This window comes from Galdieria sulphuraria (assembly GCF_000341285.1).
Source record: "Galdieria sulphuraria unplaced genomic scaffold scaf_23, whole genome shotgun sequence".
NCBI lineage: Eukaryota > Rhodophyta > Bangiophyceae > Galdieriales > Galdieriaceae > Galdieria > Galdieria sulphuraria.
Window position 1 is genome coordinate 95,144 of NW_005178452.1, and position 19,121 is coordinate 114,264.

Genomic DNA, 19,121 nt, shown 5'->3' on the forward strand with positions numbered 1-19,121 from the left:
GTGAGTTGCTGATAAGTACGCTGGCCGGAGAAATTTATAAAAGTACTTTAGAATTCTTTATCTCGTAGCTATTTCGTTAGTGGTTTGTTAGACGGTCATATTTCATAGTTATGTACAATTCAGAAAACCGTAATTAAGACAAATGATGCATATAGCAACGCCAAAGGATATGCTATTAACCAGCGCTGTTCCTTCATTTCATATGAAATATTTGAATCCACTCTAAAATATTTGAGATGCTCGTACCTTCATGGACATTGTCTGCACGAAAATCATGGTTGCAGTGTTTGTGGACCATGCAACTGCAAGCGCACTTAAAAGAAATGCCAATAACGATGATTTCCTAAGCTACGCCTTAATAGAACTATACTTCACTATTTTGAGCTTACTTTAAAAAAAGACCCAGCAATAAGAAAGATAAAATCACAATAGGAACTAGCGAATACCCTAAAATACTGACAGTTCGATATAGATCCAAGCCTTTTGAACTCATCAAGTTCAAGATGACGTAGATCGAAAAACAGCCAATTATTGCTTGACCATAGATTACTCCAAAGTGAACCTTGCCAGAAAATAAAAGTATAAATCCTTGAATTGTCTTATTTAAAAATAAAAAACAGACACTACAACAACACTTTACCTAATAGCAAACAAAATAATAGAGGACCAGCCATATCAGCGTCTTCACCGAAAGTGTGGTCAAAACTAGCAAAAGGGTTGAGAACAGCTTTGGCCTTTTCGAGGATTCGCCTAAGGTCTATTCCCAACTCTTCAGAGTATATAAGCAAGAAGAACAAAACCTTGGAAAACGACAGAAATACCTTCTAATAAAGGAGGCTCTTCTTCAAAACTGGAAGATTGAGTCACAGAGTAAGAGCCCGCTTGTTCCTAAACGACTAGGTTACGGAAATAAAAATATGACACAGAACTCTTACAGGAGAAGGATTAATAAAAGTTGACTGGTAAAAACCAGAAGCCTGAAACAAGATTAACAAAAAGACTAAAACGCTTCAAGGTTCGACTTGCCTGTTGTTGAGCACGAGGATACATTTTACTCAAAAAATTAATCAACTTTGTCCATTTGTTGACTTGCAGTTTCTCACTACTCACCCTCCACGAGGAATGACATATCGTAGAGAAGCTATTTGGTTTGCTTAGAAAGATTTCAAACTTTTTGCGTGGAAGGCAACAAATTGATGCTCTAACATATTCGTGTGTTTCTCCTTATTGGGGACTATTCCGATATAAGAGATAGGTGAAGAGCTACCGTGCAACAGAAATAGAGACAAATCGAAACTCTATTCCAACGGAGCGTGATTCTTTTTTTGGGTTTCGTTAAAGAACTTCAATTCTCTCTAAACTTGCTATATGTGGAGCTTTAACACTCAGTAAAACGCCGCTCACTCTTTTCAAAGATTCCTGTGCGGTTTACAAAAGTCCGAGTATAGTGTAAGTGAACTTTCCCAACGGCAACTTTTCACTGTGCTAGCAACTTTCCGAACTACTTCTATAGGCAACTTGTGTTGCTCCGAACTCAAAGATTTTAGCTGCTCAACACGGTGATGATTCTTGTTGCCCATAGAGGCCATAGTTCCCAACAAAGTATGCTTTTTCATGCATATATGGAAGAAACTGACTATAAACTTTGTTCTACGCTTCTTATTGGGGCCACGCGAGTACCAAGTAGAAAATGTTGGGAGTGTATGTTTGCTATTGCAGAAATACACGATCTGCAAAGTTATTGCCTTCAAAAAAATTAGTTGGGACAAAAAATACACTTTTGAACTCCTTATTCAACCGATAAAGGAATTTGATAAAGCAAAGAGCCATCTCCTCGAAAGATATGAGCTGTTCAACAAAGGAAAACTCGCACATTTAAGTATGTTACAAGAGACACTATGCTACTTTACCTCTCTATCATAATAGTTTTCCTCCAGTTTCAAAAGCAAGGTTGATAATATCAAAAGTTAACAATAATTGAAGCAGTAAGGGTAGAAAAAACTCGAAATAGTCGAATATTTAAAGAAGACATATCTTTAAAACTTGCAAAAGAGTGGTTGGCTTGATGAATATGAAGGTAAGTGGTTCTAGAAAAATATGAAAGTCTTCAACCTTGAAAGGGAATTGTATGAGAGTTTTCAAACCATCTTCACAGTTTCTATAATAACGAACATCCCCATAAATCTGAGAGAATGAATCATTAGTATAACTTGGATTCTATTCGCACGTTTGTCTGAGAAGTTCTAAGAGGCATTGCGGCCAAAGGATACCGTTTATGTTAAGTATATGAAGTTCCTGGACGTTGAATGTTTAAGTGAGCTCCAAAGGAAGCTCAACGACCTTGAATTAACGGACTATCGAGTTCGGTGTCAACTGGAAGCTTATTCGTGTAGGTATAATGTCAACCATCCCTTGGTGAGTTTTTCAAACTTTTGTCAAGGTAAACCAGCGGGCTTCGACAAGAAGCTTAGCAAGTCATTAGAGCAAAAGTTGGTAGAACAACTTGAAGCTTCACCAAGAGTGTTGGAAGGCTCGCCTGTGGGGTCTCTAGAAGACCAGAGTGCTCGAAAGACACTTATCAACCTCATATGCACACTTAATGCCGCACACCAAGATTATGACTTCAGGTATGAATAATATGCGTTTCTAGAAAGATGTCGAACTAAACGAGATCAGCTCTTTACAGCTTTCCAGACTCAAACGTGTTCAAGATGTTCGTTCGTTGCAGCAGCATGTTGACTCGTTATTTGAGCTTTTCTACAGGCAACTTGGCCTGGAGTTTCGCCAGTTTCTATGGGAAAACATTGGACAGATTATTCGTCCTGAGGAATGTGAAGTCTATTCCTATCTTCCTGATTACGAGTCGGATCCATACAGTGCTTCTGGTGCACTTTGGTCGTTCTGTTACTTTTTCTATCACAAAAACATGAAAAAGATTCTATTTTTCTCGTGTACGCTATCTACGCGTTTAGCGGAAGACTCTGAGAGTACAGAGAGCGTTGATGAAGAAGACTTTGGTAAAGAAAGTTCCGGCTTGGAAACTCCGTTTGCCATGTTTGAAACAGTCATTTAAATTTTTCAGGCCAGTTGTGTGTATAGTTTGTGGTTTTTTGCAACACGTTGGTTACAAAATGAAGTGTTTTACTATTTGTTTTACCAAGTGGACTCGTCATAAGTACTGCGAGGGTTGACAAATCCTTTAAAATCCCACTTTGTTTCTAATGAATAGGGTTCACTTATTGTTACTCCATCTACTGTTGCAGTAGCTACTTGAATCTAAATGTCCACAGAGTTAACATTCATAAAAAAAGAGTGGAACTGCTTACTCTATTGATACTCCGAGCGTCACGATAAAACAGCACACGGTAGACTTCCTCAACAATCTTTATACCTTCTTGAACGGTAAGATCAGGGCGATATGCCTTTCTGAGCAGAGGCAGTCCCAAAAGCACTCCAAAACCAGAAGCAAGCACTTCGCTTTCAAAAGTGGTGCCATATAAGTCAACCATGCCGAGAAAACTAGACAGTCACAGTTGGTGTCTTTGTACGAAAAACTAAAAAATCTCATACCTTTGACTTTGGACATAACCTCCGACAATAAGACTATTCCAAAAGGGGTTCAAACGACTTCTCTGGGCATAAAGTACTCTTCCTAGGTATTGATGCAATGAGCGTGGGCTTTTTTTATGCTCGTCATTAAAGCAAAAGTCTTGGGTGGTGAGATTTTCTAAAAGGCGTTGAATTTCTTGAAAGTCTGAAATTTCACCACCACCTCCCAACAAACAAGAGTCAGTAACCTTCAAAAGTCTCGAGAAGTTTTGAAATCGCGCAAGTGAGCCATAAGAAGCTATTTTTTGTTTATACGAGAAAACAAAATGCCAAAAAAAACGCTACGAACCTAAAGTATCGGCAGCTATAACTACTCCGTCAGAACACTTTATTCCTATAACAGAACCTCCCGTAACAAGAGGACTTGTTGTGTGTCTCACGGGGTCTACAACAAGCTGCATAGGACTACAGGTATCAGCTTTGGTTGCTGAAGAAGAAATGTGCAACTCCATGAATGCAACAAGGCAAATATTCTTCTAATGATCGGTTATTGCAAATTCATGAGAATTCGAATTCTCTTTTGGCTAGTAGAACTCTTCACGCTTGGTTATTCATATGTTCATCTAATTGTTATTTATGGAAATTTGAAATGTCATACTAGTTTTTACGATTTTGCTATTACAATTTATTCTTATGATCGTCCACGTTCGCTCAACCGACTCTTGCTGGATATTCTAGAGCAAGAGCAGCATGCAGTGGTCAGAAAGCGACGGCTATTTTTACAAGTTATAGATGATAATACCATTGGTTGCTATGATATTCACTATTGGCGAAATTCAAAGTCTGATGGTGTGGATGACTTCTATCGAGTCAATAGCGAAGAGCAGCTATTAGAACTCCCTTGTATCTTCCCCTCCCGACTGTTTCAAGTCTTAAAAACTCTAAAAGGGACTTTTGATTGGCAGATATGGATAAGCAAAAGACATTTTGGCAAACACGAGCACTGGAAAATGGTGCGACGTGCGTTTGAAACCTTGAAAGGTGTTCACAGTACTTTTTATGTATTCTTACAAGATGATATGAGAATATGTTCTCAGTTCTTAAGTAGAGCACAAAAATTTTGGTTAGTTATTGAGGATACGTACAAAATGACGCTTTCTTTGCATTGTGATAGCAATAGAGTGAATTACTCCGGTTGGACAACGCTAAGTTCAAGACAGATGGATAACATTGTAGTTCTATCAGGGTGGGTAGAGTCAAGTAATTTCCTTTGCGAAAGACGTTTTCTTGAATGGATAAACTTTTCTGTTCCAACTGTGAATCCTTCTCGGTGGTATCGTAGAAAATATGCTTCCTCCGGTGTTGGTGAGACGTTGTCAAATCTACTTCACCGAGAGGGCTATAACATGTATCGTACTTCATATTCTCTTTTGTATCACACTCGTGCTCATGAGTCTAAAATGCATCCAGTCATCAGAAAAGAAGAGATTTTGGAAACATATGCCTTTATTGATGGACAGATTGTTAGTTCTCGCATGGAGTTGGAATGCGCTACTGTTACTTGTTCCATGGTTTCAACTTGGCCAAGGATTCAGTTACTATACGACTCTTTGTATAGCCTGGCTCCTCAAGTTGATGTTATTTATTTGTATCTGAACGATTATGAATATATTCCTCCATTTCTTCATATAGGTTTCATTCAAATAGTGTCTTCTTCTGAGTCATCAGACTTGGGAGATATCGGGAAGTTTTATGTTACTCCTTATTCAGACTATCATTTTACACTGGATGATGATATAATCTACCCCTGGGATTTCGTGATGGCTATGATTCGCTGCTATGCATCCCTTCCACAACCTTGCCTTTTGGGAGTGTATGGTGTAATGCTTGATCAGGAAAAATTATTTCGGCAAGACTATTTTCAATCAAGAACTGTGATAAGCCTTGAAATGGCCGTATCTCATCCTTGTCGAGTAAACATAATAGGCACAGGTGCTATGTTGTATCAGCCTCGTTCATTCAAGATATCTAAAGAAATTTTCATAGAGAAGAATATGGCAGACATATATATTTCTATGCAGGCTAAAATTAGGAATATCAGTCTATTTATTGTGAATCGTTCAAGTTACTGGTTGATTGAGCAGAGAAAGGACGGCATTCCCTCCATTTACGAAGACGTCATAAGAAATAGACAGAAACGCAGGAAAATTACAAAAATACTTCGTGACTTCATGCCTTGGGATTGTTCGCATACAGACAACGATTCAGTATGTTGTTTACTCAATAACAAAATACCACTCTATTAACTGCGCTTCGCTGACATCAGACGAAGCACTTTTCGACAAATTTTGATTCAAACCTGTCAAATCATTCGCTCGGAACTCTCAAGAACCCGTACAAGATATTAACACAATCATTTCAAATGGCTAAAGTTGACGTTATGGAATATTCTGGGTCGCTGTGATATCCAAGTCGCGTCTTACCAAACAGACGCTTAAGTCTTTTCAGCTCCTTTCGTTCTACTCTATTCAGTTTCTCAAGATGCCTCTTCTCTTCTGAACTGCGTGAATTTTTGGATATCAGAGAAAGATAATCAAGAGAACGATCTTCGTCACCATCTACTGTATTTAAAACGATCAATGCTTGCTCTACGGAAGTCTTTGTTTCCTTTGCCAATTCTTTAGCGACTGAAGCTCTTCTACTGGCAGAAATTTCGCAATGCTTTGCTGGTGCATTAGAATAAACATCTTTAAGTCTTCGTACACTTGAGTAGTGCTCTCCTTGATGAAACGCGAGATGAATCCAAACAGCGTTCTTTTCTTTGAAGTTTTCCAAGTCATAGCCTGGTTGGTCCAGTCTGTGAACCCTTATATTCACTCCATAAAGCAGAGATATTGCCTGTAACTTTGCCAAACTATTTTAGACAAAGAAAAAAAAAGTCGTTACGTACTTCAATATTTCCTGCCCAAGTTCCTTCTATACGCATTTCTGAAAGGTATTCTTCAAGAGTATTGTTGTCCTCTACGAAATCCTTTAAATAGTCCCCGTGCAAAGCTATATAATCGCAAACTTGTTCTCGAACTTGAGCGTGAAACCTTTCGTTCCCAACAATTTGGTCTGCTGCCGCACGGAACAAACAATTGCCATCGTCCTTGACAGGACGAATGTCTAAACCTTGACAGAACAAGGCTTTTCGAAAGTTCTTTATATCCTGGTCGATATTTGCAACCTCCTTTCGTCTTAGTCGTAGAAGGGTGTGCTCCGAACGCCTCTTCTCTCTTAAGTTTGTCTCCATACTACAAAATGAGGACCGGTGCAATAACACCCAATCCTATCACATTCACGAGACAGACAATCATCTCTTCATGAGGGCGGGTTGCACCATCTCGTGCTATGTAGAATTTCTTTTCGGTTCGAAACATTTCTATAAAGACAGATATAGAATGCCGTCGAACTATTTCATAGATGTAAGTCTACTTCATAATACTTGAATGTTGTAAAACTAAGTCAGTTCTTGATTTTCTCTTTCTATAGGAGAGTCCATTATTTGTGAATTGAGAAAACATTGAAGTTGATAGGAACAGTTTTGTATGAATTCTCCTTTCAATTCTTCTGGTTGTAAAACAACGTCGATGATTCTTAGTATTATTATTATTATCATTCATGTTGTGTTATGACTCGAAACAGTCTTTGTAGCTGTTTTTTAGGGAACGTATACTCAAACAAAACATCCCAACGTTCCAGAGAGAAGGCTACTTTGAGAAAACAAGTATCATACTTGGGTGGGAATCCCAAGAGTTTTGACAACCAAAGGAACGTGGTGCCTGGCGCAAAGCGTCTGTCAAGACTCACTTGGATACGTTTTTCTGACGGATTTACTCCTTTTTGTGAAAGTGTCACTTGTAGTTCCTGTGAGAACCTCCCCAAGGATAAGGACCATCCAGAGAAGTCTATTACGGAACAAAAATGGTTCAAGTCTGTAAACGCGTCGTTTCTTTCCTTTCGAAAGAACACGCCAGTATTTCAAAAACTTAAACAAAGGCTGGTTGCAGGTTTTTCCTTGGGATTTTTGGCGATAGTATCTATTTTTGCTGGAAATGGTATCTTTACACTTGCCTTGACTTTAATATGTGTGTTAGGCCAACTAGAATATTATCGTATGGCAAGGGCAAAGGGTCACTTACCAGCACATCGAGCTGGTATTTTTGTTGGAATACTTCAAAATATTGTTGCATATACGTTTCCTACATTTGCAGATACTGTATTTCCGATTGGAGGAACACTTATTTGTTGTTATTTGCTTTTTAGAAAGCGACAGGCAACCATTGCAGATATTTCTACTTCATTTATGGGACTTTTTTATGCAGGATATTTGCCATCTTATTGGATTCGTCTGCATGCTCTTCGGAATATGTTAGGGCTAGGTTCTCTCAATCGTGTATTCCGTTTTCTGCATTCGTTCTCATTTTTAGGTTGGAAACCGTTGTTTTCTTTAGGTTCGTGCTTGACATTTTGGACTTGGTTGTCCATTGTTGGAGCAGATGTGGGAGCCTATTTTATTGGCAAGTTATTTGGTCGTACCAAGTTCATCGAAATTTCACCCAAGAAGACAGTCGAGGGAGCCTTGGGTGGCTTTTTAGGCTCAACTTGTATTAGTTTACTTGCAGCATATCTTTTATGTTTTCCTTTTTGGTATATAACCGGTGCTGTGTATGGAATCATGATTGGCGTGGTTGGACTACTCGGAGACTTAACTGCTTCCCTTTTTAAGAGAGATGCAGGCTTCAAGGATTCCGGTAATATAATACCTGGTCACGGAGGAATTTTAGACAGAACTGATAGCTATGTATTCACTGCACCTCTTGTCTATTATTTTGTTACCGTGTTGATTCCAATCATTGTCAGATTCTTCTAGGCGAAATCTTCATTCACTCATTTTTGAAGGGGACCATTCAAATATTCTGAATGTCCAAATAACTGAATAGAAATCGTTATTTCACATTTTTTTGTTAAATAACTCGTGATTTGAATGAGAAAGTATTTTATTGTAGCTGTTATATAAAGTCATGTCGTTGAAACAACTTCTGCTCGTTCGCATTGATATTTTCTAGTTTTTGAATTCTTTCAAAGTCTTCGATAAAATTTTTCATTCTTTGCTTCGCAAGAACAAACTTGTCGTTACTGTCAAGTCCAAGATTTTCGTCAGATATTTGAGGTGCATCTCGAGAGGGTTGAAAAGTCCAGACTTCATTTGCTGAAAAAGGAACACATACACGTTGAGTCTTTGGATGCAAACAGAATGGAGACTTCAATAAATGATTCATATGACGTGAAACGTTGGCATCCAAACGAGGATACAAGTAATGAAAAACCAAGCAAACAACCAAACCATAGAAGCAAGATTTTTTTGGTTCCTTAAGCATCTCTTCTACTCTCTCCCAAAGGTCCATTCCAACAGTATTTGATTCAATCAACCGCTCAATTTGTAGAGCATAATGTGATGGAATGAGAGATAGGTATTTTTTAAAATGATTTTCATCGGAAAAGAACTGAGGACTTTGTACAACGTATTTTAAGAACAGAGGATATAAATAGTCGAAACTTCGTTTTAGAAAAGGATCACTAAGAGTATTCCATTGCCTGAGAGAATCGTCCGAACAAACCGAAACATTGGACTTTTCTCTTTTGACAGAGATTTCTCTCAAAGCGGATGGAAGTCGCACAGTCAAATATTCAAGAATGGAGTCTCTACACTCGTCTGATAATTTCCTTGCTCGTTCATCGCAGATCCATCCATGCACACCGCGTCTGCCACTGTATACCCAAAGGATATGCTGAAATCCAAAGTCGTCTCTTAACGCCTTATCTAAAAGCTCGACAGCGGCTGCTATAAGATACCAGTTATTATCACATAAATCGACTTCATCCTCAGACTTCATAATAGCTACGTCCTCATAATCTGTAAGGTCAATATCGAATATTAGTTCTCGCTCTAGAGGTGCAAATAAGGTCACGAGTGATTGATTGCAAGGTGGATAGTTGTAAACTGCTCCTATATCAATTTTCACAGGAAGCTTCTGGACAAGAACTTTTCTTAGATCTTCAGCACTTTCAAAACTTTGATATCGAACATATATTTCGTTATCTAAAGTAAAAGATAATTCACGTCTCTCGAAAAGTTGTTTGTTGCGTTGAAAGCTATACGAAAGCCATCGAACTATCAGGTCCACTGGAAAGAATTCTTGATAATATTGCCTTCTCGACATATGGCTGTTTACAGTTGTCTCTACCAAACAGACTGCGACTCAGAGAACGCAGTGGCGGCAAAACCCACAGAAAATTTGAAGCATCAATTTTGGGTCCCTTTGAAATAACTTGTTCATCACTAAAGGATATGGTTCCTATTTGTATTCTCGAAACCTCTCGAACACTCTTACAAAACTGTTTGTAGTGTGAAAAAGATATTCTTTCAGAAATAGTAGAAAAAAGAGAAATGGTATTTGAATAGGTATATTCACGATTACAAAAATGCTCTAAAAGATACTTATATGTGTGTAATAACTAAGCCTCTCCTTTGATAAACGTTCGCTGCATCCTTATAAATACTTGAAGACAGATAAGCATCTTTCTGTCTGTAAATAGGAAGATAAACTATTGCATAGAAAAGAGGACCAAAAGAGGATATTGTGATGGCTATAGAATGAGAGAAATGAAAGCATTCTTGACTAAAGTCTTGGTTAAACCTTCGTATAGACAAGTAATCAAAAGCTATTCCTTATCAAATATGACATTTATCTTCACAAGTAACCTTACTGGTATTTCGATACCGCTATATTCCATGAAATTGATACTAAACCAACCCAATTCTGAAACTTATCTAGTGAGCTTCGACTATGGTAATATGTGAATATCACTCTTTGAAATACCAGAAAAGATAGTCAGTAGACAAATATCTTCTCTACAGTTTTAGTGCTGGTCCTGAAATGAAATATGCAATATTTTTGAGGTATCCAAAATAGACCTTACGAAATTCTGATCACATATATAAAAAGGATGCACAGTGAAGTCGTAAAGTGCAGAATTCACCAAAACTCACAGAATCATTTGAACACAAAGAGGCAACGTAAGAACTTTAAATGTACGCAGTTTACAAAACTAAACATATAGCAGTACATTCACCAAGTTCGAAACTGATCAGTTAGGAGAAGGAGCTATTCTTACCAAACTGACATCAAAAACCAGAGTCTCCTTAGGTGGTATGTAGCACCCATAACCTTCTAAACATACCCCTATATTACTTAATAAGCAAAAAAGTAGTTGGACCATAAAAACGCAAAACCTTGTTCTCCATAGGCAAGTGATGGAGAAATAACTAAGACACGACGCCCTCCAGGTCGCATATCTCTTAAACCAATTTCCTAGTAAAAGAAAATAGAAGAGAAAGCATAATTAGATATAAAACAACTACTTACCCACCCTGGGATAACTTGACCTTTCCCATAAAGGAAGGCGATGGGCTTCCTACCCTTTGCAGAAGTAGAGTCGAAAACTTGTCCGTTGCTAAGATACCCTGTGTATTCCTCAAACAAATGCATGAGAAACTCTACGAGTGAAGAAATGGGTTGGTTCTCACTACGACACAGATATCTCCTGGTAGAGGTTGAGGACCACTTCCTTGCGAAATCTCGGCAACTTTCAGTCCCGGTTCCAAAGTAACGAATCGAAGATTATTGAAGGGGGAAAGCTTTAAAGCTTCAAGTTGTTCAGTTGCTGCTAAACTCTGTATCTTAAGCGGAAAAGAAACCGAAGCGAAAGCTACTAAAGCTTTAAAAGGATCGTTCAAAATACTACAGACTTGAGACTAAGTCTTAATACCCAGCCGAACAAATTGACGTCTTTGCATTGTATTCATATGCATTTTACACAAAGCGAATTTGTCTTTGAAGACTCGATTACTACTCCAGGTGGATATGTTTCGTGTCCTAGCAAGAGTCGTGCAAGGTGAGAATGCAATGTGATCCATCGCAATCTCGAGAAAGGAATTCAAAAGGCCCAACTTAATTCCAAAAAAAATTTCATGCAACTCTTGTCATTTTCATAATGATCTAGTTTCAGAAACTGAATATCTTAAATTAGATCACAACATATCCGTCGTTATGAGAATAAATAGCTTTTTGAAGTCAAACAATATTTAAATGTTTCTGTAGGTTGAACAAAGCCTAATGATAGTGCATGAAAGTTTTGAGGCCAGATTCGTTCATCAATATCTTGAATTGTGGAAGACTGTGTATCATTTTCTAGTAAAAGTTGAATGTAACAGACATCTTTACATATATTCGACTTCGTATCTATTATACTTCGATTTTTTATTTAGACATTCTAGAGTATTCTTTCTTTTTGGTAAGCACATCCTTTCTATACAGGAGCTGTAAATGAATGATTTTCAAGAAGGACCTTGAAAAATTTCCAAAATGTCCCTGAAATAGTTGCCGAGCTTCCTCCTCCCTGTATGGACCAAGCTGGGTCTTTCGTCTGTATCATATTCCTCGCCGCTTTGACGTTTCTGGAAACTAGCAGTTATGTCTGTGGAGAGTATCTGATCAATATGACAAACTTTACTTTGGAGTACACAAGCGTTCCCAACTTAACAGTACAACACGAAGCTAGCATTCCGGGTCTGTTCTTGGGGTTGGCAAACTACGGCGATCATAGAATCAAACAGACTATATTGTACGAAAGTGGCAAATTGAACCCTGCCTTTACTTGTTCCAACGCCTCAGAAAATAGTTGCTATGTTGTAGACAAGTTTCAAGATCGGTCGCTCTTCTACTTTGAGTTTCAGGCCTCATACAACTATTATCCAAGGGTCCCAAAAATAGAGTCTCAGACGCTGTCTGTTCTACTACAAGAAGGCCCAACGTTGGAAGCTGAAGATCTTCGGGATAGTTTGAGAAAGGGGATGTTTACTCTGTTTTATGGTTGTCCTCGTGCAGCAACTATTCCTAGTACTCACCTTATCAAAGTGAATGTTCCGTTAGGCCAACCAGGAAGTAACCTCTCATTTTCGTTCTTAAAGGAATGCGGATGCGGAAGCCATCCTTATGCATATCTTGTCCTTCAAGATGATCGAGGTGAAGAAGTGAATGAAAAAAGTGTAGTACTTGATCCGATGGTTTCCACATTTCAACTTTCTGTGGTGTTGAATTATGGAGAAGCCGTTCAGTCCTTTGATACTCCTAAGTTGATTTATGATCATGATGTATACAATCTTCAAATATCCGGACAAGGTGCAGATAGAGGTGGGATCGTTCTGGGTGGTGAGAAAGTAACTTGGCTATTACAAGATGAATGTATCGGAAGTCTAGATGGGACTCCAAGGCTGGCCACCGTCTTCGTGCCAATTCCACCCTTTGAGCCACTAAGTATTCAATTTTCAAAGGACTGTGGTGGTGGAAGACCACGGGGTCTGTTTGTCGGATTCACTTCAAGTTCTTCTGAGATAGTGAAAGATGGCATTGTGCAACTGTCGCCGTTCACGTTGCTTAACGAGACAGACAAATTCTTGGAACTGTACTTATCTCTACAAGGTGAAACATCACCTCGCAGTATGATGGTCGGACCTCCTATACTTGACATAGTAGATCCATCAGTTGTTTCTGGGAAGCTGATCTCAGATATGAAGACCCAACACTCCCTGAATCTTTATGAGGACCTTTTGAAAGTGGGAGACCAAAAGCCTGTCACTTTCAGTTTTATTTGCAAAAGAACCGGTCAAACTATAGTCGATATTTCTGTTCCCATTCGAAATAGAGACAAAATTCATATGCAATTAGTCAAACGGTGCAAAGCTCCATCTGCCTTTAGGAATTCCACATATCTTACTGCAAGCAATATTACATTCATACTAATCACGTTATTTGCATTTGTCTTAGGCGTTTGCGCAGTGAGGAAACTACGGCCTCAGAAGAACTAAATGCAGTCTTCAAAAGTAACTTTTCTGAAATTTTGATGACACAAATAAAAGACATAAATTTACTCAAAGTTTTTGCACTTGCCCATTCTTTCTACCGATGCCTGGTTGTTTCAAAAATTCTCTTCGTTGACGAATTTTTTCCCGAACGTCATCTGCAACATTAAGAGACAACAGCCACGGCAAGATATTTAACAACTCATTATCATTCATATCATCAACAAAGGACTCTATTGGAATGGCATTATCGATATTATACACATACGCGGCTGGTGAATTATCTACAATAATAGTCTTGGAAAGATCTCGACCCAAGCTTGACAATTTCTTTACATAGCCGGACTGTACAGTATCATATTCACAGCTGTCACGAAATAAACGATGCGATGAAGGCAAAGGCTCTATATTTGCTGAGTCACAAAGCATGTCAATGACTGGGTCAGCATAGGCTGGTAAAGATGCTGTGAAGATGATAATTTCAAATATTTGGGAAACCTTGAAAAGTTAAGTTGAATGGTTAAGTACAAAGATAGTCCTTACTTTCTGTAAAAACTCGTCGCACCATGGACGTTTCTTCACAAAAAGTGTCATTGATATGTTACTGATGTCCAAATTAAGAGTAAAATCCGACTCATGCTTGGAGTCATCAAAACTGCTGTGAACAAGAGTTTCATCTAAATCTAAAACCAGTGTTTTCCTTCCTTTCATCCTTTCACTTTGTATAGGAAGTAATGTGGACGACCTTCGCTTGAGTAATGGAAGTGAAGCAAGTCTCGTCAAACCCTTCTCTAGCTTTCCAGTGTTGTCGTCATCCTTATCTACAGAGGATGCTATAAGATGCTTCTTTATCGATATCTTAATAGCTTGTGCGTCCTCAGTATTGTTCTGCGAACCTCGTTTGCTACTCAACTTTAAAGACTCGTGGTCCCTCCTCATATCTGAGTAAGGGCTTCTTCCGCTATTGTTTGTAGCCTTCCCTCCAATATTATTAGGGTCATTTAACTCAGAAGGAGCCGTGCAGGATACAAGACAAAATAACTTCAGTATTGAATTCACAATGTTATGAGAGCTATTGTATGCGGGTTGGTTCACTGACTCCTCCTGGGCTACGTGCAAGAGTTCTAAATCCCTTGCCAAATTAACTGAGGTACCTCCTGCTCGGGGACTATTAAGAAAACTCCTACTTCTTCTTCTTCGTCGACGTCGACTAGAAGACTCGCTGTGGCTGGACACGTCTGAGGTCCTCGAGGCCTCCTCCTTCTTTCCCTCGTTTTCTTCCACTCGTTCCGCATCGCATTTGTCGTCTAATAGTTTAGGGTTCACGACTTCCTCCTCAATCTCTTCGTCCTCGTCCGTTTTAAGTCTTGAGAAATCGAGAGATTGAAGTCCTGAGGGACGTCGCAGTGACTTTGTGGAAGCCTCTAAGGTGGCCAACAGAAAACCTTCATCTGGACCTGGTAGGTCTAGAAGAAGACGTTCTATACTTTCTCTGGAGTCAAAAGACTGTTCATTGCTGCAAGTCCTCGTTCCTGAACCAACCACTCCTGAGCTCTCATCTGCTTCCATCCCAATTCCTTGAGCTCATTCGATTAGCAACTGTTTGCAACATAAGAATTGTTTTTCATAATTGCCGACGCTTTTTATGGCAAACAGTTCGAAACCGAAAGAAAGATATTGGCCTGGAAAGGTGCCGGAATATGCATTGAAACACTGGGAAGACGAGGAAGATGACTTTTTCAACTTGATAGCGCCGCAAAAGCTTCAGCAGAAATCTGTGACCGCTAGTGGAAAAGTAGCCGCACCAAATTTCTTGGAAGGTAGTGGGAACTCATCTCCTAGTCATCACTCTCGTGTCGACAATGTGAAACAGCGGAATGAATCAAACACGGAGTCAGCACTAGAGCGAAGAGCAAGAATTAAAGCTCAAGTTTTGCGCAAGAGACAGACAGAACCGGACCTGCTGGATAAGCAAAATGTTCTTGGACTTGATAACCGTGAAAACTATCAAGGGTTGCCGGAAAGAAAAGTTATACAACAGAGAAAGTTTCAGCAGGAAGCCTCTGATTCGTCACAGGGCTCGTCGTCGAGCCACGAGTACCTAAGTGAAGACGACAGTGGGGATAGTGAGGCGTCAAAGGAGGAAGAGGCGGATGAGGAGACTGTAGAGGACTTTCCGCGTTTATGGCGTCCAGTATTTGTAAATAAGAATCAGCGAGAAACTGTCGAAGAACGAGAGAAGATTGAACAGGATGCTGAACGAGAAAAGCAAGCTCGTGACTCAAGGAAAGAGTTCAGGAGGCAACAAGCGCATTCAGTCGTAACTCAAACTGCAGCTGAAACAAAGAGCAGTTCTGTGAAAGACGACGTTGACTTAGACGATTTAGGACTGGAGTTACCTGACGACAAAGATCGAGAAGCCGAATATGAGTTAGAGTTGATGAAGTGGAAGATACGTGAGCTTCGAAGACTTCAAAGGGAGCACGATCGCGATGAAGAGCGGAAGAGAGAGCTGAGGGAAATTGAACGAAGACGGAATATGTCGGAAGAAGAAAGGAAAAAAGAGGATCAGGAGAGGTTACGCAGAGATGAAAAGTTACGAGAAGAGAAACCCAAGATGGCGTTCCTTCAGAAATACTATCATAAAGGTGTCTTCTTCATGGAACAAGACGATAGTGGTCGCTACAAGGAAGATATTTATAATCGTAATTTTATGGAAGGCACGGAAGAGGATCTTGTTGATCGCACTTATCTCCCCAAGGTTATGCAAACTCGCCGAGGACAGTTTGGTTTCAAGGGTCGAACCAAATATACTCATTTAACAAATGAGGATACTACTTTTGGTACAACGTACGGAAACAAGAAACCCGAACTGTCTCGGGATGAACTTGAGCTTATTCGCAAGAGGAAAGCTTCTGAGCTTAAAGGCTCCGATTCAGTCTTTGAACGACCACGTGGCCCGAAGAAGGTATAAACGTATCGTATGAAAACTTTTAGATGTTTTTGGGTTATTTTTATCAACCATTGATCAACTAGATTCATTTCTTTTCTATGGTTACAATGCAATTTCTTCTTTTCTTCGTACAGATATATTTATGTTTGTGACTTTTCATTCTTTGGGAGCTACTTCTTTCGAAGAAAATGCTGAGGGTGAGAAAGTTTCAAAAATTGGGAGTACGTATTCTCGGTAGTAATTAGTGCTGGAAGTACTGCTACCCTTACTAACTGCCTTACAATCCTTAGAGCATGTGTAGACCAATATAGTGGACAGAGACATGAAGAGATGACCATCCTCTAAGAATGGAATTTGTATGTTACTTTTCTTTGCACCCATTTTCAGATAATATAAAAACTGAGACATTAATTGAAGTTCAAACACTCTTTCTGAGTCACAACTTTGGCAACGAGGTATTTTCGACACCATAGCTTTGTTCCATTTTGACCACGGAGTAATAAGCGGTGATCCATTAAACTGATATCGTACACACTGGTTAGGACAATGCTCCATTCTCTTGTAGTATCTCCATTCTTCTTTCTGTATCTCCGCAAAGAAAGACATTCCATCAACATCGAAGTCTTCGCACGTCTGTTCTCGCGCATTCTGATAAAACTGTGTCCGAAGGAATTGAATATGTGGATCAATCTCGTGTTCTTTCTCATTTTGCGCTTCTTCCACTACCTCCAAAAGAATCTGTGGCAAACACAATTCGCTATTCCAAGCACTCGATAGATGACTGTCCATATTTCTGTATTTTGTGGAAGAACACGTTTCCCTCTTCGGAGTCAAAGAAAGGGAAAAATATGTCCAGTTTTCAAAGAGTTGCTCAAATTCACTGCTTGTTAACGTGGCATCCTTGTTTGCATTACTGTTCCAGCTGTCTTCAAAAGTACCAAAATCTTCCCAAATTGGTTGTTTCTCCTTAACTTTCAACGCACCTTGAAGAGGCTTCTTCCTAACCAGACTCCTTAAAAGAATCCAACCATCAGGAGTCCGCAAGCAATCCTCCTTCACACAAACCAATAAATACAAGAATCTGTCCAAGTCCTCTTCATAAGAAGTAGCGCACTGAAACAAGAACACAACTTTCTCTGCACTGTTGCAACGTGGGCAACAAAAAAGCCGTGTGTCAGGTCTGTCCTCCCCATACCATGTCGGTCTTCCACCCAAAAAGCAGGTGTCCTTTTCAAACTCGGTTGTTTGGCAACTTTTTGGGACTCCAAGTAAAACAGCTTCATTCTCCATCGTCATGCATTTACTACGCAACTACAGAAATGAAGAGACAAGATTTTCCACTGAGCACAAAATGATGGTTCTCAAATCTTTCATTATTATTTTCTTTGCATTGGTATATTGAAATCTATTCAAGTTCCTATAGAATTTGGAGAACGAAAGATACTGAAACGAAGCATCGAGCATACAACTTTACTCGACCATGAGTGGATTGTGCCACTCCAAAGAGGATATTTAGGCCTATGCAACTCGCCAAAGAGTTTGCAAAGGCAAAACTAGAGGAATAGAAAAACCAAGAGTTGACAAAATTTATTTTCATTTATTGTTTGTTGATCGAATCGGATATTAAAATGGCCATTCGATGCCAGTTTGAGAGTAGTAGTGAAGTCGGTGTCTTCGCAAAGTTGACAAGTGGTTACTGTTTAGTTTCCGTAGGCTCTTCAGAAAACTTTTATTCAGTTTTTGAAGGAGAGCTTGCTGACCATATTCCTGTCATTCATACCACTGTTGGAGGAGGCTGTCGTTGCATTGGTCGCCTGGCTGTCGGCAATAGACGTGGCTTACTGCTTCCCAACTCTACAACAGATCAGGAACTCCTTCATATTCGCAATAGTCTTCCAGATTCTGTTGTAGTTCAGCGTTGCGAAGAGCGTCTTAATGCCCTAGGAAACTGCATCGTGACTAACGATTACGTCGCCTTGGTTCATCCCGATTTGGACCGTGAAACAGAGGAGTTGATAGCGGACGTTTTGGGGGTTACTGTTTTCAGACAAGACATTGCTGGGGAGGCATTGGTAGGAAGTTATTGTTGTTTAACGAACCAGGGAGGCTTGGTTCATCCACTCACCCCAATTGAAGACCAAGATGAGTTGTCTACTCTTATAAGGGTTCCTTTAGTGGCCGGAACAATCAACAGAGGCAGTGAGGTTATTGGAGCAGGACTAGTTGCGAACGATTGGAGTGCTTTTTGTGGTTTGGATACCACTTCAACAGAATTATCAGTTGTGGAAAGTATTTTTCGACTTCGCGATATGGAACCTGTTTCATTTATGAGTGAAGCAAAGCCATCACTGATAGAAAATCTTGCTTGAGTTTGCGTTATTAAAAGTCTTGAAGCTTGTGCTTGCAATACAAGCTGAACCAAAGGGATTGAATATTTGACGAAAAGCTTCGAGTTTTCGTACACACGTCGACATATGAAAGCGTTATGCTGTAAACTATTCGCACAGGAAGAGAAAAGTTTTCAAGTTTGTCTTTGGACTTTTCGTTATTGAGAAGTTGGCGGAAACATGACATAGTTGTGGAAACAAATAAAGCTTTTGTTTGGTAAACTGGTCATTCTGGCTATCGAAACAAAATCATTTTTTGCCTTTT

At 39.4% G+C, this 19,121-nt stretch overlaps 13 protein-coding genes across 13 annotated transcripts; 6 read left to right on the forward strand and 7 right to left on the reverse strand.

Annotated features, from left to right (window-relative positions):
* Positions 1–2: 2 nt before the first annotated feature.
* Gasu_30280 (integral membrane Yip1 family protein) lies at positions 3–1,157 on the reverse strand. The gene is made up of 7 exons (XM_005706052.1): positions 1,027–1,157; positions 936–977; positions 822–888; positions 641–769; positions 390–588; positions 247–343; positions 3–191 (listed from the first exon to the last, which is right to left on the reverse strand). Exons 1-7 carry the CDS (start codon positions 1,048–1,050, stop codon positions 120–122), a joined length of 630 nt encoding a protein of 209 aa, XP_005706109.1. The 5' UTR covers positions 1,051–1,157; the 3' UTR covers positions 3–119.
* A 30-nt stretch (positions 1,158–1,187) lies between these two features.
* On the forward strand, positions 1,188–3,118 carry Gasu_30290 (transcription regulator). The gene is made up of 4 exons (XM_005706053.1): positions 1,188–1,879; positions 2,121–2,389; positions 2,441–2,627; positions 2,677–3,118. Exons 2-4 carry the CDS (start codon positions 2,287–2,289, stop codon positions 3,071–3,073), a joined length of 687 nt encoding a protein of 228 aa, XP_005706110.1. The 5' UTR covers positions 1,188–1,879; positions 2,121–2,286; the 3' UTR covers positions 3,074–3,118.
* A 7-nt stretch (positions 3,119–3,125) lies between these two features.
* Positions 3,126–4,017, reverse strand: Gasu_30300 (20S proteasome subunit beta 7). The gene is made up of 4 exons (XM_005706054.1): positions 3,899–4,017; positions 3,571–3,847; positions 3,327–3,519; positions 3,126–3,276 (listed from the first exon to the last, which is right to left on the reverse strand). The coding sequence occupies exons 1-4, from the start codon at positions 4,008–4,010 to the stop codon at positions 3,154–3,156; spliced, it is 705 nt and encodes a 234-aa protein (XP_005706111.1). The 5' UTR covers positions 4,011–4,017; the 3' UTR covers positions 3,126–3,153.
* A 10-nt stretch (positions 4,018–4,027) lies between these two features.
* Gasu_30310 (uncharacterized protein) lies at positions 4,028–5,888 on the forward strand. The gene is made up of 2 exons (XM_005706055.1): positions 4,028–4,155; positions 4,211–5,888. Exons 1-2 carry the CDS (start codon positions 4,064–4,066, stop codon positions 5,853–5,855), a joined length of 1,737 nt encoding a protein of 578 aa, XP_005706112.1. The 5' UTR covers positions 4,028–4,063; the 3' UTR covers positions 5,856–5,888.
* A 4-nt stretch (positions 5,889–5,892) lies between these two features.
* On the reverse strand, positions 5,893–6,927 carry Gasu_30320 (OTU-like cysteine protease family protein). Its single transcript, XM_005706056.1, has 2 exons — positions 6,500–6,927; positions 5,893–6,453 (listed from the first exon to the last, which is right to left on the reverse strand). The coding sequence occupies exons 1-2, from the start codon at positions 6,842–6,844 to the stop codon at positions 5,968–5,970; spliced, it is 831 nt and encodes a 276-aa protein (XP_005706113.1). The 5' UTR covers positions 6,845–6,927; the 3' UTR covers positions 5,893–5,967.
* Positions 6,928–7,087: 160 nt separating this feature from the next.
* Positions 7,088–8,558, forward strand: Gasu_30330 (phosphatidate cytidylyltransferase). Its single transcript, XM_005706057.1, has one exon. The coding sequence runs from the start codon at positions 7,223–7,225 to the stop codon at positions 8,462–8,464; it is 1,242 nt and encodes a 413-aa protein (XP_005706114.1). The 5' UTR covers positions 7,088–7,222; the 3' UTR covers positions 8,465–8,558.
* A 17-nt stretch (positions 8,559–8,575) lies between these two features.
* Gasu_30340 (DNA primase small subunit) lies at positions 8,576–9,907 on the reverse strand. The gene has a single exon (XM_005706058.1). The coding sequence runs from the start codon at positions 9,813–9,815 to the stop codon at positions 8,604–8,606; it is 1,212 nt and encodes a 403-aa protein (XP_005706115.1). The 5' UTR covers positions 9,816–9,907; the 3' UTR covers positions 8,576–8,603.
* A 417-nt stretch (positions 9,908–10,324) lies between these two features.
* Positions 10,325–11,637, reverse strand: Gasu_30350 (peptidylprolyl isomerase). Its single transcript, XM_005706059.1, has 5 exons — positions 11,425–11,637; positions 11,183–11,373; positions 11,022–11,129; positions 10,889–10,967; positions 10,325–10,838 (listed from the first exon to the last, which is right to left on the reverse strand). The coding sequence occupies exons 1-5, from the start codon at positions 11,570–11,572 to the stop codon at positions 10,744–10,746; spliced, it is 621 nt and encodes a 206-aa protein (XP_005706116.1). The 5' UTR covers positions 11,573–11,637; the 3' UTR covers positions 10,325–10,743.
* A 250-nt stretch (positions 11,638–11,887) lies between these two features.
* Positions 11,888–13,548, forward strand: Gasu_30360 (uncharacterized protein). Its single transcript, XM_005706060.1, has one exon. It carries the CDS (start codon positions 12,059–12,061, stop codon positions 13,520–13,522), a length of 1,464 nt encoding a protein of 487 aa, XP_005706117.1. The 5' UTR covers positions 11,888–12,058; the 3' UTR covers positions 13,523–13,548.
* Positions 13,549–13,552: 4 nt separating this feature from the next.
* Gasu_30370 (phosphatase) lies at positions 13,553–15,117 on the reverse strand. Its single transcript, XM_005706061.1, has 2 exons — positions 14,060–15,117; positions 13,553–14,014 (listed from the first exon to the last, which is right to left on the reverse strand). Exons 1-2 carry the CDS (start codon positions 15,083–15,085, stop codon positions 13,586–13,588), a joined length of 1,455 nt encoding a protein of 484 aa, XP_005706118.1. The 5' UTR covers positions 15,086–15,117; the 3' UTR covers positions 13,553–13,585.
* A 10-nt stretch (positions 15,118–15,127) lies between these two features.
* Positions 15,128–16,528, forward strand: Gasu_30380 (microfibrillar-associated protein). The gene has a single exon (XM_005706062.1). The coding sequence runs from the start codon at positions 15,162–15,164 to the stop codon at positions 16,488–16,490; it is 1,329 nt and encodes a 442-aa protein (XP_005706119.1). The 5' UTR covers positions 15,128–15,161; the 3' UTR covers positions 16,491–16,528.
* Positions 16,529–16,542: 14 nt separating this feature from the next.
* Gasu_30390 (uncharacterized protein) lies at positions 16,543–17,847 on the reverse strand. The gene has a single exon (XM_005706063.1). It carries the CDS (start codon positions 17,763–17,765, stop codon positions 16,626–16,628), a length of 1,140 nt encoding a protein of 379 aa, XP_005706120.1. The 5' UTR covers positions 17,766–17,847; the 3' UTR covers positions 16,543–16,625.
* Positions 17,848–18,037: 190 nt separating this feature from the next.
* On the forward strand, positions 18,038–18,908 carry Gasu_30400 (translation initiation factor eIF-6). The gene has a single exon (XM_005706064.1). It carries the CDS (start codon positions 18,098–18,100, stop codon positions 18,836–18,838), a length of 741 nt encoding a protein of 246 aa, XP_005706121.1. The 5' UTR covers positions 18,038–18,097; the 3' UTR covers positions 18,839–18,908.
* Positions 18,909–19,121: the final 213 nt, after the last annotated feature.